Raw genomic sequence first — 14,060 nt, 5'->3', positions numbered from 1 at the left:
GAGTAACCCTCAAAATGCAGTTAATGTTGCCACTGAAGTGTAACAGGCACACATGTAAACTGTGAGGTTCGCCCTCGCCACCTGTGTGAGTCGGGGTAGGCTAGAGAAACAAATTCAGACCCTCATGTGTATAAGAAAGAGCCTTATATAAAGAGTAATTGCATATTAAGAAAACATCCCAGCCCAGATCAAGTCCATAAGTCCACAGATTAGCCCCTATGTCCGATACCAGTCTCTAAATTTCTCTTCAGACTCACACAGCACATGCAATGACGCCGAATGCAGGAAGCTCAAAGGCCAGTGGGTGGAGAAGATTGTGGCTCCGGTGGCAGTGGCAGCATCTCGGCGCTGGCGTGGGTCTCCATTGGCGCCTCCAGCTCCAAGGCTGTTGTTCCATTAGTGTAGCTCCCTGTGGCTTGTCAAAAGGAATGTCTCCCAGGGGGAGTGTGTCTGGCCTCCGGGGAGCTATTTAACTCTGTCGCATCCAAGTAGTCATCAGATGGCCACCTGATCAACAGGCCAGGCCCCACCCCTGCCTCAAAGTGACAGTAGGCTATATAGTTGCCACTCCACCAAAAGGGTCCTGAGGACTGGCCGTGCAATTGAGGGGAAATAAAGAGACAGACAACGCGTGGAGGGTGCTACATTTCCAGAAGTCAGCAGGAGAAAGGGGTGAATGTATTCACCAACAGGCTTATGTAGTCTTAGTGCCTGCAGGCCTTGTCACACTTGTAACAAGGTGGGCAGTGTCTTAACCTTAGATGTCCCTGAATCCTCGGGGAGTAACCCTAGACCAGGATTGGGGCAGGCAGAGGGGAATTGACTGCCCTTGGAGTGGAGAGGACCATAGAACTTATTTGTTCCGAGAGATGGGTAGCCTTCGGAGCAGAGTGAGCAACCATGTGCTTGTAAGAGGCATCTTTCAAGGAGCATCATTATGGGGGTTTATTGTGGGGTTGATTTTTCGTATGGAGAATGTGACTGGGAGTCATCTCTAACTCACACATGTGAAGGCCTTCCTCCACCAGGCTCGGCCTTCCACACCCTTAATTGTGAGCATAGAGTTTGGCCGCATGTATTCTCTTCCTGGTCCTCAGTTTCCCACAGTACACCTTGGATACATGGATGGATTTTGAATTTGCACTCCACTGTAATCTCGAACCTAAGAATAATCAGTTCTTATAATGCAGGCCCGCTCAGTACTTACCCTCATGAAGGGATCACCGATAAGGGTTTATAGCAAAATGTGGTGAAGAAATCCAATGGTGCGTGCCTAGCTATCAGAAAAAAATAGCACCTGGGGTTTTACAAAAATTTGCCTTAAAATAAGTAGCCATCTAAGTGAGAGGACAGCCAAGCCCACATGGAAGAAGCCATTCAGCCTGGGTGACCCAAGGACTATAAACACAAAATCCAAGCTCAGAGAAGGGAAATGTACTCGAGCTTAAATTCTGAGTGCTCAGCTTGCAGAAGGCCATGGGTAATGGCGAAAGCCCACAATCCATGTGCAGGGGTCCTACAGGGAATAAGCCTCCGCTGAACACGTTCAGACCATTGACCACGAATGTGGAAAACCCTGCCCACAGGCAGAGAACGCCAGGTCAGAAAGCAAATTACTGCAGCTAAAACTAGCTTGAATTTAACACGGTAACCATCCCCCCTTTTAGTCCATTCTTAATGGGCTATTATAGTATTTTTATTTTATTGAAAAAATGTGACTAATGTTATTGAACAGGTTGTATAGAAATTATTAAATGAAAACCTGTGTGAACTTTCATAGAAAACACACTATTTTATTTAGGGGAAAAATGACATTCACACTAGCTATTCGATTGTATTTAAGCGACAGCTATAAAATGCTGATCTTATATTTCCACGTTTGATGCGGTAATTATGTTCAGGATCCTGGACTCGTGGCTTTTTGTGCTCTATTACCGTTTTTCTCTGGGTACGGATGGCCTTGCTGGACATCCGATTCCACTTGTTTCTTTATTATAGTGCGTGGGGATTTCCTGTGTTCATAGTTGCTTTCCTTGTCACCCCTCCCCTCTCCCTTCCGCTCCACTGGCGACCTCTGATAGCTCCCCTAATTTCTATTGGTTTGCATTCTCCGGAATGACCAAGAGTTAGAACCATCCACTGGATAGTCTTTTAAAACTGGCCCTTTCCTTTTCTTTTCATCTTTACATAAAAAAAATTTATTTTGTGTTTGAAAAGACTAAACAACATTAAGTCAAGACACATTTGAGGCCAGGCTATACACACAAGAAAGGGCTCCGGGCTGGTGTTCTGGCTCTGGGAACCTGAGCTCAGCTGGGGGGTCTTCTGTAGAAGGACATTGTCATGCTGTTGCCACTGACTTGTTCTCTCCATGGTTGCACGGTTATATCCATGGGTTGTGGCAGAGTCCACAAGGGCAAGTCTGCAGCCGTCATTTATGTGGCAGTTACGTCTTCTCCTGTCAACTTGGTGAAAGGGGTGGAGTCTAGCCTGTCAGTCAGGTCACAGCCAATAATGCCTGTGTGTGGGCGTGGTCTTCTGAGGATTTGGGGAACTACTTCTTCCCTGGAGGCCGGACACACTCTCTGTCTCACATTCTGTTGACAAGCCACAAGGAGCTATCCTGATGGCAGCCAGAAGCCTGGGGCTGGAGGAGCCACGTGGAGACCCACACCAGTACTGAGATGCTTCCACTGCCACTGGATCCACAAGACTTTCCACCCACTGGCCTGTGATCTTCCTGCATTCGGCATCATTGCCTGTGTTGTGTGAGTCTAAAGAATTTATAGACTGGTTTCGGACATATGGGCTAATACCGGACTTAGGGCTTGATCTGGACTGGGCTGGGATGTTTTCTTAATATACAATTACTCTTTGATCTACAGCTCTCTCTTACACAAAACGTGAGTGTCCCTCGATTTGTTTCTCTGGTCAACCCAGACGAACACAATTGACAAAGGCATTTCCAGAGTAAACATGGAATATTCTAACATGAGGACAACATTGAGTTTCATGGGCTGAGTCCATGTACTCTGCCCTTTGTCATCGGTAGGATGGTCCTTCACGTGTAGAACACGAGGATCCTGTCCCTGATGGATTCTTGAGGAGAGTGGTGGTGAGAGTCCATCCAGAGGCATCTTGGAAGAAAGGCTTGGCGATCTCCTTCCCAAAGCTCAACTCCCAAACCAAACTCCCTGCCATCGCCGAGCTCATCCATACTCCAGCACTGAGTAGAACTGCCCTGTAGGTCTCCGAGAGTGTACATTTTAATGGGAGAACACCTCATTTTGCTTCCTCAGCGGCTGGTGTTTCTGAACTGCTGGCCTTGTGGTTAGCGGCCCAGTGACACCATCAGGGAGGTGCCATGGAAAATTCTAGATGCAGTTCAGGGAGAAAAGGGACTTTCCCAGCAAGGATCAAGAAACAGTTTCAAAAGCAAGTGTGCAATGATAAAAGCAATACCTAAGCAGCGAACTTGGAGGTGTTTCAAGAACCTGAAGATACACCCTTTACCCGTCACAGGCCCCCTCCCTGCCCCCTTGGTCCCCTGATGATCTCTGATGCCGTCCTGTCTCTACAGTTTCCCTTCCCCAGAAAGTCACAGGGCTGAAATCTGGCAAGTAGGCTTCTTTCACTCGGCACTATGTATTTAAAGTCCCTCCTTGTGTGGCTTAAAGGCTCATTTGTTTTTATCATAAAGACTAATACCACTGTCACAATCCATTTGGGGGGAAAATAGACTTTAGGTTTATAGAACAGCATGGTGCAGGAAGTGCAAAGAGTTCCCATAAACCATTCCGCTGCCTGCAAGAAACCCAAACAAAAAGCCCAAGCCCATTGCCACGGAGTGGATGCTAACTCATAGCCACACGGTAAGAGAGGGTGGAGCTACCCCAGAGGGTCTCTGAGACTGGGAGCCATTATGGAAGCCAACAGCCACGTCTGATTTTGCCGAAGGGCAGCTGGGGTCCTAACTGCGGATCCTTTTTTGTCGTTAACTGCTGAGCACTTCAACAGATGACCACTAAGTTTCCTTCCAATGTGATGCTTTCTCCTATTGGTGGTCATTATGGGTCAGAAGCGACTCAGTGGCACCTGAAAACAACCACCCATGGGTGAAGCAGGAAGGGTGTGCTGAGGGGTCATTGAGTTCAAGTTGGTGCTGGAACAATTTGGAGAGGGGTACCAATAATGGTTTCACAACATGAGGAGTGTGATCAGTGGCCCTGAATTACACATGTAGATGTTGAATTGGTGAGTGTTCTGTTGTATATATTTTGCTACAATTAACAAAAATAATTACACAAATTAGAGGAGTAGGGAGAGAAAGAAAACATTCTAAAGTTGATTGTGTTAAAGATTGGACAACTCTTCTTGATATGGTTGGATTATTGACTTGTATGATGTGGATGAAGTGCCCATGAGACTGTTTAAAACAACAACAACATGCTTTCTCCCTTAGTAGCAGTTTCCATTTGTGTGGTTGTGTTGGGGGAGCCCTGATGGGTGTGCTGATTATGAATTGGGCTGCTAACCACCAAGTCCACAGTTCGAAACCACCGTCGGCTCCTTGGTAGAAAGATGGGGCCCTCTACTCCCTTCAAGAACGACCGACTCGGAAACCCTCAGGGGCAGTTCTACCCTGTCCTGTAGGGCCGCTGTGAGTCCGCATCGACTCGATGGCAGAGAGTTTGGTTGTTGGGTAAACACTGGGTTGCTAACCACAAGGCCAGTGGTTCAATCCCACCAACATTTCCACGGAGAAAGATAAGACTGTCTGTTCCACAGGATTACAGCCTTAGAAACCCAATAGAGGGGTTGCTATGAGTTACCATCAACTCTGATAGGGGCTTGGTTTGGGGTTTTGTGTGGGTGGCATGTGTTACAAGTGGTAGCGATACATTGTTAACTGGAGTCCCCTGGAAAGGGGGTGCTGTGTGTTTCCCCTTGGGGGGTCTTGTACAGCCTGTGCTTTCGACAAATGCTTGGCATATGTGTGAGTGTGGGTGGACTAGAGAAACAAATCCAGGGAGAGACCTGTGTGTATTAGAAAGAGCTTTATATACAAGAGCAGCTGTACATTGAGAAAGCAGCCCAGCCGGTTCATAAGTCTGATATTAGCCCATATGTCCAGTACTAGTCTATAAATTCTTCAGATTCATGAAACATGCAATGATGCCGAATGCAGGAAGATCACAGGCCAGTGGGTGGGAAGTCTTATGGGTCCAGGAGTGTTGTAAACATAGTGCTGACAGGAATCTCCACATGGCTTCTCCAGCTCAGGGCACTAGTGTAGTTCCATGTGTCTTGTCAGCTGTAATGTCTCCCAGGGAGTGAGCAGAGAAAGAGAGAGAGAGAGAGAGAGAGAGACAGAGACTGACTCCTGACTCTAAGGAGGAAGACAAGGGTTCCCAGAATCCTCAGGAGAAGGCCATGCCGACACAGAGGCCTCACTGGCTATGACCTGATTAACAAGCTAGACTCTACCCCTTCTCTCCTAAGCCTCTCAAATTGACAAAGATGATGTAACTACCGCAGCCTGTAACCACCATTCCAGGTGGTTAGCAGCCTGAGCCTGAGCCACGGTGCCACCACTGGTCCTCTCAGTGTCCCAGTTACTTCTCAACCAACTAGGAGGTAGAACTGAAGCTCTACCCACACTATCAGACCAGCTAGTGATGTCCTGGGAGCCTCAGTGGCACAGTGCCTGCGCATTGGACAGCAGTTCAAAACCACCAGCAGCTCCAAGGGAGAAAGACAAGGCTTTCTACTCCAGTAAAGACTTATAGTCTCAGGGACCCACAGGGATCTCTTCCTAGAGTGTCTTTGGGCGTCGGCATCGAGTCGATGGCAGTGAGTCTTAAGGATGTCCTAGGAAACCAATACCTTAAACTTCCAAAACCAGGAGCCAGATTCCATGAGGCGTTTGGTTATGCATAAGCAGCCTCATCTGTGTTTTCTTTTCATCATCGCAAACATATAGTGACACCACTTCTGCCTGATCTGTGCTTTTGCAGGTGAACAACGTACTGACAGCGATGATAGTCACGAGCTGTGACGTTCCCCTTCCCCTCCTGGTATCAATATTGGTTCTGAGGGGTTTATCTGTCCTGGAGTCCTGGAGTCCCTGTGTTTCCAACTCTTATCTGGTCTAGCCAGATTTATAAAGTAGAATTGGGGTCATGATAGCGGGGAGTGGCAGAAGCGTTAAAGAGCTAGAGGAAAATCTTATGTTTCATCGGTGCTATGCTGCACCCTGACTGACTCGTCTCTTCCTTGTGACCCTTCTTTAAGGGGATGTCCAATTGTCTACCAATGAGCTTTGGGTTTCTACTCCATGCTCCCCTTCATTCACATTGATATGATTTTTTTGTTCTGGGTCGTTGATGCCTGATCCCATGTTTCTTTTGGTGAAAAAAATCACTTCTTTTTACAATAGTGAGCTCATACAATATCTGTTCTTTCTGATGGGCTCATTCCACTCAGCATAATGAGGTGTTTCACAGAGTTACTATTACTCTTTTATGCTACATCGTAGTCTGTTGTGCATTTGTACCTAGCTGGCTTATCCATTCTTCCAGTGATGGGCATTTAGGCTGTTGCCATCTTCTTGCTACTATGAACAGAGCTGGGGGGTGAACATAGGTGTGCATCCATCTATTTGTGTCATGGTCGCTGTTTCTCTAGGATATAAACCAAGGAAAAGAATTGCTGGGTCATATGGCTCTTCTATTAACAGCCTTTTAAGGATGTGTCCTATTGTGAAAGATTTATTGTGCCAACCTGCCCGATAAACACATGTGGGAGTAATTGAAGGCAGAGAGATAAATGGCTCAGTAGTTGTTCTAGTTCTCGGGTCTCTTGCTTTCTGATGGTCGGACCAGTGTAGCTGCCTTAGCCAGTTCCCTACTTTAGCTGGCAAGGCTCACTTCCTGCAAGGCATCCCTGAGGAGAACCCATATGGACCTACCTCGATGCAGCCCTGGGTGCTGGAGCAACGGTGTGGAGACCCCTGCCAGCGCTGAGGTGCTTACATGCTCATTGATTTGGTTTTCCTCCTGAGTCGGCGTCATTGCATGTGTTTTGTGAGATGGAGGAGGACTTTGTGGATTGGTGGCGGACATATGGGCTTGTGGGCTTGGGCAGCACTGGGTTGGGATGCTTTCTGAATATACACTTATGCTTTATATAAAACTATCTCTTACATATGAGTTTCTGTTGGATTTGTTTTCCTAGTTTATCGAAACTGCCACATAAGGGTGGGGGAGGGGTGGTAAAGATATGTGGGTGATCCATGGGGAATGGTCAGCACACAGCTTTGCCCAAACAAGCACCAAACCTCGAACCAAACCCACCATCCCTGTCAGGTCTGGCTCATGGGGGACCCTGTGTGTGTGCTGAGCAGAACTCGGCCCAGAGATCGCCAGGCCTTGTCTCCGAGGCACCTCTGGGTGGTCTCGAAGCACCAACCTTCAGGTTTGTATTTGGTTTTTCACCACCTCTGCCTCGGGGACGCCAAACAAGCTGCCACCCAGAAACACACGAATGACTGTGGACATGGTACTTATTAATTATAATAACTATCACTATTATTATTCACAAAGTGTCCACATGGGAGATGACGGAAGTTTTAAACTTGGTGAAAACTTGTGGTGACTTTCAAGAAGTATTAAAATCTCACTCTTTTTTCTTTTTCAGGCTTCTTAACCAGGTTTGAGTTGGTTCAGCTAGTGCCTCCAGGTAACATGCCCAGAATTGCCTTTCTTTCACATACATTACTTGAATTGTAAAAGGTTCCCGGCATTAAACGATGGGAGGTAGGATTGGAAGCTGTGTCTTCGATAACACACACATCTTTATGAGGAGGATTTTGCCGAATCTATTGGATTTTGTGTAATTTCACACAAAAACTCAGACTCTCTCCCATTAAGATGACCTGAGACTGTCACTCTTTAAGGGCGTGGACAGCCTCCTCTTTCTGCCTCAGAGTGGGGAGTGGTTTCAAACTGCTGACCTTGCGGTGAGCAGCCCAGCCCGTCACCAGGACACCAACAGGGCCCCTCTGCCTTCACTGGAGTCGTTTTCGTGTTGGTGGCCATGTGAATGACATTGTTAGGCTCCTGCCTTCCCATGGGAGAGATCACTGTATCTATGGGGGCCAAGCTAGGTTCCCCTTGAACAATTCCTACACAAGCTGCTCGGCAGCCTTGGTGACATTTCCCACAACATGTCAGCCTTCTTGCTCCTTCTATTCAGTGGCTCCATTTCTAGTCATTTCATTTTCCAACCCCCTTAACCACAACTCCACGCACTGCTTAACCCTCAGTGCCACCAGAGCATCTGCCGGCTTCCCTGTGACTGCATTTATTGGCTGAAGAGCGATGGCTGGCCGTTTGGTCTCGTCTAGATTATTTGGGAAAGCAGTACAGTGCAGTCATTTTCTTTATTTTGTTATTTAGGCTAAAAGGTCATCCCCAGGGCCATGTTGGTTCAAGGTTTAAAGAGGATCCCTGCAGGATTCGAGGAGTCCGGGCGGCATAGTGGTTCCATGCTGGACTGCTAACCACCAGGGTCAGTGGTTTGAAGCCACCAGCCGCCCTGAGGGAGAAAGATGAGGCTCTCTCCTCCTGTGGAGAGTGACTGTCTGGGACACACACAGGGGCAGTTCTGCCCTGCCCTACGGGGTTGCCGTGCGTCGGCATCGACTCGATGGCAGTGGGTTTGGATTTGGTTTTCAGGGAAAATATTTTAGTGTGCCCTCTAGTCTCAGCCCAGCCAGTCTGGACTTCCCAGGAACTAGGATTCTGTGCCCCATTCCCCCCGCCCCCAGACTCTATTGTTTCTTCTGCCTCTCGGTTCCTTGTCAGCTGCATCCCTGGAAATTGACAAGAACCTCATCTCTGGGTCTAGGTTGGAAAACACACACACACACACACACACACACACACACGACACGAGATGCCTCCTGCTAGACACACACACACACACACATACACACACACGACACGAGATGCCTCCTGCTGGACACACACACACACACACACACACACACACACACACACACACACACACACACACACGAGATGCCTCCAGCCGGCTTCTCTGGAAATTGCGCGGGCTGTTTTCCAGCTTTGAAGCAGCCGCCAAAACCAGGGCACTGAGCTTTTCTTATCAGAGTCTTTTTTTCTTTTCCCTTTTTCTTAGTTGACCTAATTTAAAAAATCATTTTATTGAGGGCTCATACAACTCTTACCACAATCCATACATACATCAATTGTATGAAGCACATTTGTGCTTCCGTTACCCACATCATTCTCAAAACACTTGCTCTCCACTTAAGCCCCTGAGTTGACCTAATTTTATGTCCAAACATGTACCATGATTAATATATCTTTTTATATATATAAAAAGATATATTTTAACACGGGAATAAAATAAGACAAGCTCAATTTGGTCTTATTTCATTTTACATTAAAAAATTTAGAAATTACCCAATACCTAATATTCTAAAACCTCAAGCCATCCTCTGTGCCAGGTTCTAGAACAGGGACCACTGTAAAAATTTCAATGTAACTAGACTATCTGGAATAAGCAATCAAAGACCTCAATCCTCCTCACTCCCCACAGACACAATCACCAGTAGTAAGTTTTTGTGTATCGTTGTAGACCCTCTACAATAGATTGTGTGTGTCTGTGTGTGTGTGTCCCTTTAGAATACACAGGAGCCCTCATGGTGTAGTGGTTACTCGTTGGGCTGCCAACTGAAAGGTTAGCAGTTTGAAACCTCCAGCTGCTCCTCAGGAGGAAGATGAGGTTTTCTGCTCCTGTGAAGATTTCCAAAAAACTCACTGCCACTGAGTCCATTTTGACCCCCAATGACCCTATAGGACAGGGAGGAACTGGCCCTGTGGGCTGCGAACCACAAGGCCAGCAGTTTGAAACACCAGACACCCTGCAGGAGAGAGACGAGGTTCTCTACGCCGTATACAGTTACCTTACCGTGACTGGAGCGAGGAGCTCAGGACTTCAACATGCAACATGCCTTTTGAGGGGCTGGGGAGGGGGGCGGGGGAAAAACTCAACCCACAGAGGACCCCTCTGGTTCTTGAGTAGGAGTGGGTGGAGACAGGGGTCACGTGGTCCTGTTTGACGGTGAGCCTGGTGCTTGCTTCTTAATCACCTCCAGTTTGGAGTAAATGGTACATTCAGTCCTGCTGCCAGATGTTATGTTAGCCAGCCCTCTTTAGGCCGGTGGGATGTTTCCCAGGCACGAAGACATCAGGACAGAGGGCTGGCCCCGGCGATGTGGTTGGAGCCTCCACCAGCACACTCCTTAGCTGCGTGCTGTTCTTTCTTGGCTCCGAGCAGATTCCACTCCGTGGTGACCCTTTGCACAGCGTAACAGAGCACTGCCTGGTCCCGCACCGCGGGGGTTCCCGTGTCTGAGCCCATGGTTGCAGCCTCTGTGTCACCCCATCTCGTTGAGGGCCTCTTCTCTCTCACTGCCCCTCCACTTTACCGAGCACCCCACCAGACCAATGCCACAGCCTCACATCCCCCCTCTTTAACAGGTGGAACCCCATGCGATCCCGTATCTGGAAGCACATTGTCAGGGTTGAGATGCTTTGTACTTGTTGTGTATAGGTCTGTACCCAGTATTCTTGAAATCACCATTTCTCTTGGAGTCTTACTTGTTTCACTTGGGCAAGAGGAACAAAGATGCCATCGATGGTGTCCCTGTTGGGGCCATGAGGCTCCTTCAAGACCTGCTCCGCCACGCTGCTGGTGTGCACTTTGCTTGAGCTTGAGGCTCGTAGATCCTGTCACCTTGCACTGCATGAGTTTGGTATCCCAATGGCGTCTTCTTCCCTAAGCTCCCGAGCTACTGACTGTTGCTGACCCACACTGCTTTTTGCTGCTCATGGCCAGGCTCTACCTGCCTTACCCAAGGGAGGACTCTGTTCTCTCCTTCCTTGACCTTGATCCCGGCAGCCCACGAGAGTGGAAGGACTTCCTGTATATTAACTGTTCCCTCTGTACTGCTCTGTGGACTAATTAGCTGTTATACTCCTTCTAACTGTATAAACCTATCTATCCATCTGTATATATAAAATCATGAGTATCCTGGTTTTGTTTCTCTAGAGAATCCTGCCTAACACAGAGTGTCAACAAAGCCAGGTGATAGGAGGGGCGGGAAAGGATGCTCCCTCAGGTGGAAATACCACCTTTCTGGCAAGCTGACATTTAAACCAGGGTCTGTCACTCAGAAGGAGGGACAGCCTGCAAGGAGCAGTACAGGAAGGAGAGTGGGGTTGAACTACAAGGCTGCTGCTACTGTGGTCTGCTGGAGGGACTGACTGCAGGAGGGGTCAAAGCCGGAGAGGTAGAATCCATGAGATGACAGGTAGTTAGTTGCCTGGTTCTTTAGTCTTGGAGGCTTGGATGCTTCGATTTATTTTAAGATGCTGGGAACCCCACAGGTTTTAAGCAGCTCTCATGGATTGAATTGAGTACCCTTAAAAGTATGCATTGAATTCCTGCCCCTGCACTTGTGGGCGCTACCCTGCTTGGAAACAGGATCTTTCTTTTGTACAGTAATGAGGTGTTACCAGAGTAGGGTGGGTCTTAAACCTAATCACTTCCAAGTCCTTGAAAGAGCAGACCAGACAGAGATCACCCTGAGAGAAGATGGGTACTGTGTGCCCACAGAGACATGCAGCTTCACGCCCGAATGCCAAGGACTTCCAGCAGCACCAGAAGCAATGAGAGAAAGAGCTAGAAGCAATAAACACAGCTGGGACCCTGATAGAGACATCTAACCCGCCCCCCCCCCACGGTGAGGATGAACCATCTGATCTCTAGAACGGCCCCCGCGTGGTTTGTCTGTTCCAGCAGCTCTAGGTCACTAAGGCAGCGGGTGAAAGGTGCACTCCGATGTACTGAGGACACCTCGGTGTGTGGAGAAGAGGTTTTCCTGCAGGAAGAAGGGAAGCAGGGTGATGGTTAGGCCACTCTGGTGACCAGAACGGGGACAGGTCTTAGGGGACAGATCTTTTGGGAGAGGCTGTCAACAGTATGTGTTCAGGGCTTGATGTAAGAAGTGAGAGAAAGAGTGAAATTAAGGACGAATCCTAGGTGTTGGGCTTGAGGCACCAGTCCAATGATGGCGTTTGCTCTTCTAATGGGAGGACAAGGGAGAGCTGATTTTTGGGAAATACCAGGTGTCCTGTTCTGTTGCCGATGCTAGAAGACATCTGACATGAAACCTGAAGGGTGACGAAGATCTCAACAGGGTGAGAAGGAAGAACAGACATATTGGCATGGACAGTTTAAACTGTGAGCACTGCCATCGCGTTGGTTCCGACCCACAGGGACACGGTGAGTCTTGTGGTTCCTGTGTATCCTGAGCTCCTCCTAACCTAGGGGCTCACCTTCCAGCAGTATATTAGACAATATTCTGCCGCGATCCATAGTTGTCCTTGTTGTTGTTTCACGCTTGATTGTGAATGAGGTATAAGTGGACAGGGCAGGCCACCATTTTCCACTCAATAGGCCACACGCATTCGGATTCAACTCACCATTGCAATCCAGTTAATGCACGATCACATGTGACCCATGGGGAGTCCGTGGACTAATGGCCAGCTGTCATTCACAGGTCTTTCTGCCTGGTCTGTAGCAATATTAAGTGGAACAAGTCGGAGAAAAATTATTCATCATATCATTCGCTGTAAGACCCATGATTTTCTCCAACTGGTGTGTCAAAAAACTCTCATTAGAATTCTCCTCCCAAATAAAGCAACCATCACTACCCAATGAAACGAACTCACTGGCTACAGATAGTTGTTGATTGTGGTCTGTCCAGTCCAGTCCACTTGTGCAGCACCTGCTGGGGACAGGGGATGGCTCAGGTGGCAACACTTGTGGCTTAGTGGTTCTCAATCCAATTAGACCAGTGTTTCCCAGGGGGTGCTATACCCCCCCCACACACACACCAAGTGGGTATGGGAACATGCAGGGAGGCAACAAAAGGAGATAACTTATACTTCATACCACAAAGATACTGTGTTTTCTTAACTATTCCACGGCATTCAGCTGTGTGGATCCGGACCAACTATGGAGAACCTTGAGCAGAAAGGGAAATCCAGAACACTTCCTTGGGCTCAGGTGGATTTTGTTCATGGCTCAAGAGGCAGTTGTGCAAACAGAACGAGGGAACGCTGCATGGTTTGAAATCAAGAAAGGTGCGCCAGCGTGGCCTCCTCTCACCACACGGATACAGTCTGCATGCTGAGCACATCATCAGAGAAGCTGCACTGTATGAAAAGTGCAGCATCGGGATTGGAGGAAGGCTTATTACCAACCTGTGGTACGCAGACATCCAGCCTTGCTGGCTGGAAGTGAGGAGGACGTGAGCGCTTGCTGGCGAAGTTCAAGGACTGCAGCCTTCAGTGTGGATGGCAGCTCACTGCAAAGGGAACCAGAATTCTCACAACTGGACCAGTAGGTTATATCGTGATAAATGGAGAAATGGATGAAGTTGTCAAGGATTTTGTCTTGCTTGCATCCACAATCAATGCTTATGGAAGCAGCAGTCAAGAAATCAAAAGACGTATTGCATGTGGAAAATTAACAGGGAGGGAAATATGACTAGGACTATATTCCCTAACTTATAACAGAGGGAATCTGGAAAGCCAGTATTCCACGACAGGAAAGCCACCACTTTGGTTAAGTTAGAGATAAAGTCCAAGTACATGATCCTGCTTTAAGTATTGCTCCCACAGATTCTCCCCTTACAGCTGTGCTGCCTTAAAGTGAGCACAGGGTTGATTCTGTCTCCCTATAGAAGCAGACATTCTGTAAGCTCAGGGACCTTACTGTGAATTCCACCCACCTTGTGAGGTATAAAACTACTGAATATGCATGTCTTATGACTACCTATAAATATCTCAAGATAGTAAAGACTCTCTTTTCTCCCACCTCCATGTGGACCACCAGGAGGGGCTGAGGTGAGCAGGCTACCCTAAAATGTGTCTGACTCCTTCATTTTATTCTCTCTCCTT

General features: G+C 48.0%; 1 protein-coding gene across 1 annotated transcript in view; it reads left to right on the top strand.

Annotated features, from left to right (window-relative positions):
- Nucleotides 1-14,060, top strand: part of SPATA6L (spermatogenesis associated 6 like) — a 36,307-nt gene that overhangs the window by 10,505 nt on the left and 11,742 nt on the right. Inside the window, exon 4 of the mRNA XM_075558857.1 lies at nucleotides 7,699-7,740. Within this exon, the coding sequence (XP_075414972.1) occupies nucleotides 7,699-7,740 (42 nt within the window). The remainder of the gene's footprint in view (nucleotides 1-7,698; nucleotides 7,741-14,060) is intronic.

Source organism: Tenrec ecaudatus, chromosome 10 (assembly GCF_050624435.1).
Source record: "Tenrec ecaudatus isolate mTenEca1 chromosome 10, mTenEca1.hap1, whole genome shotgun sequence".
Classification (NCBI taxonomy): domain Eukaryota; kingdom Metazoa; phylum Chordata; class Mammalia; order Afrosoricida; family Tenrecidae; genus Tenrec; species Tenrec ecaudatus.
Note: the sequence above shows the minus strand (reverse complement) of the source record. Positions and strands in the feature narration are given on the sequence as shown.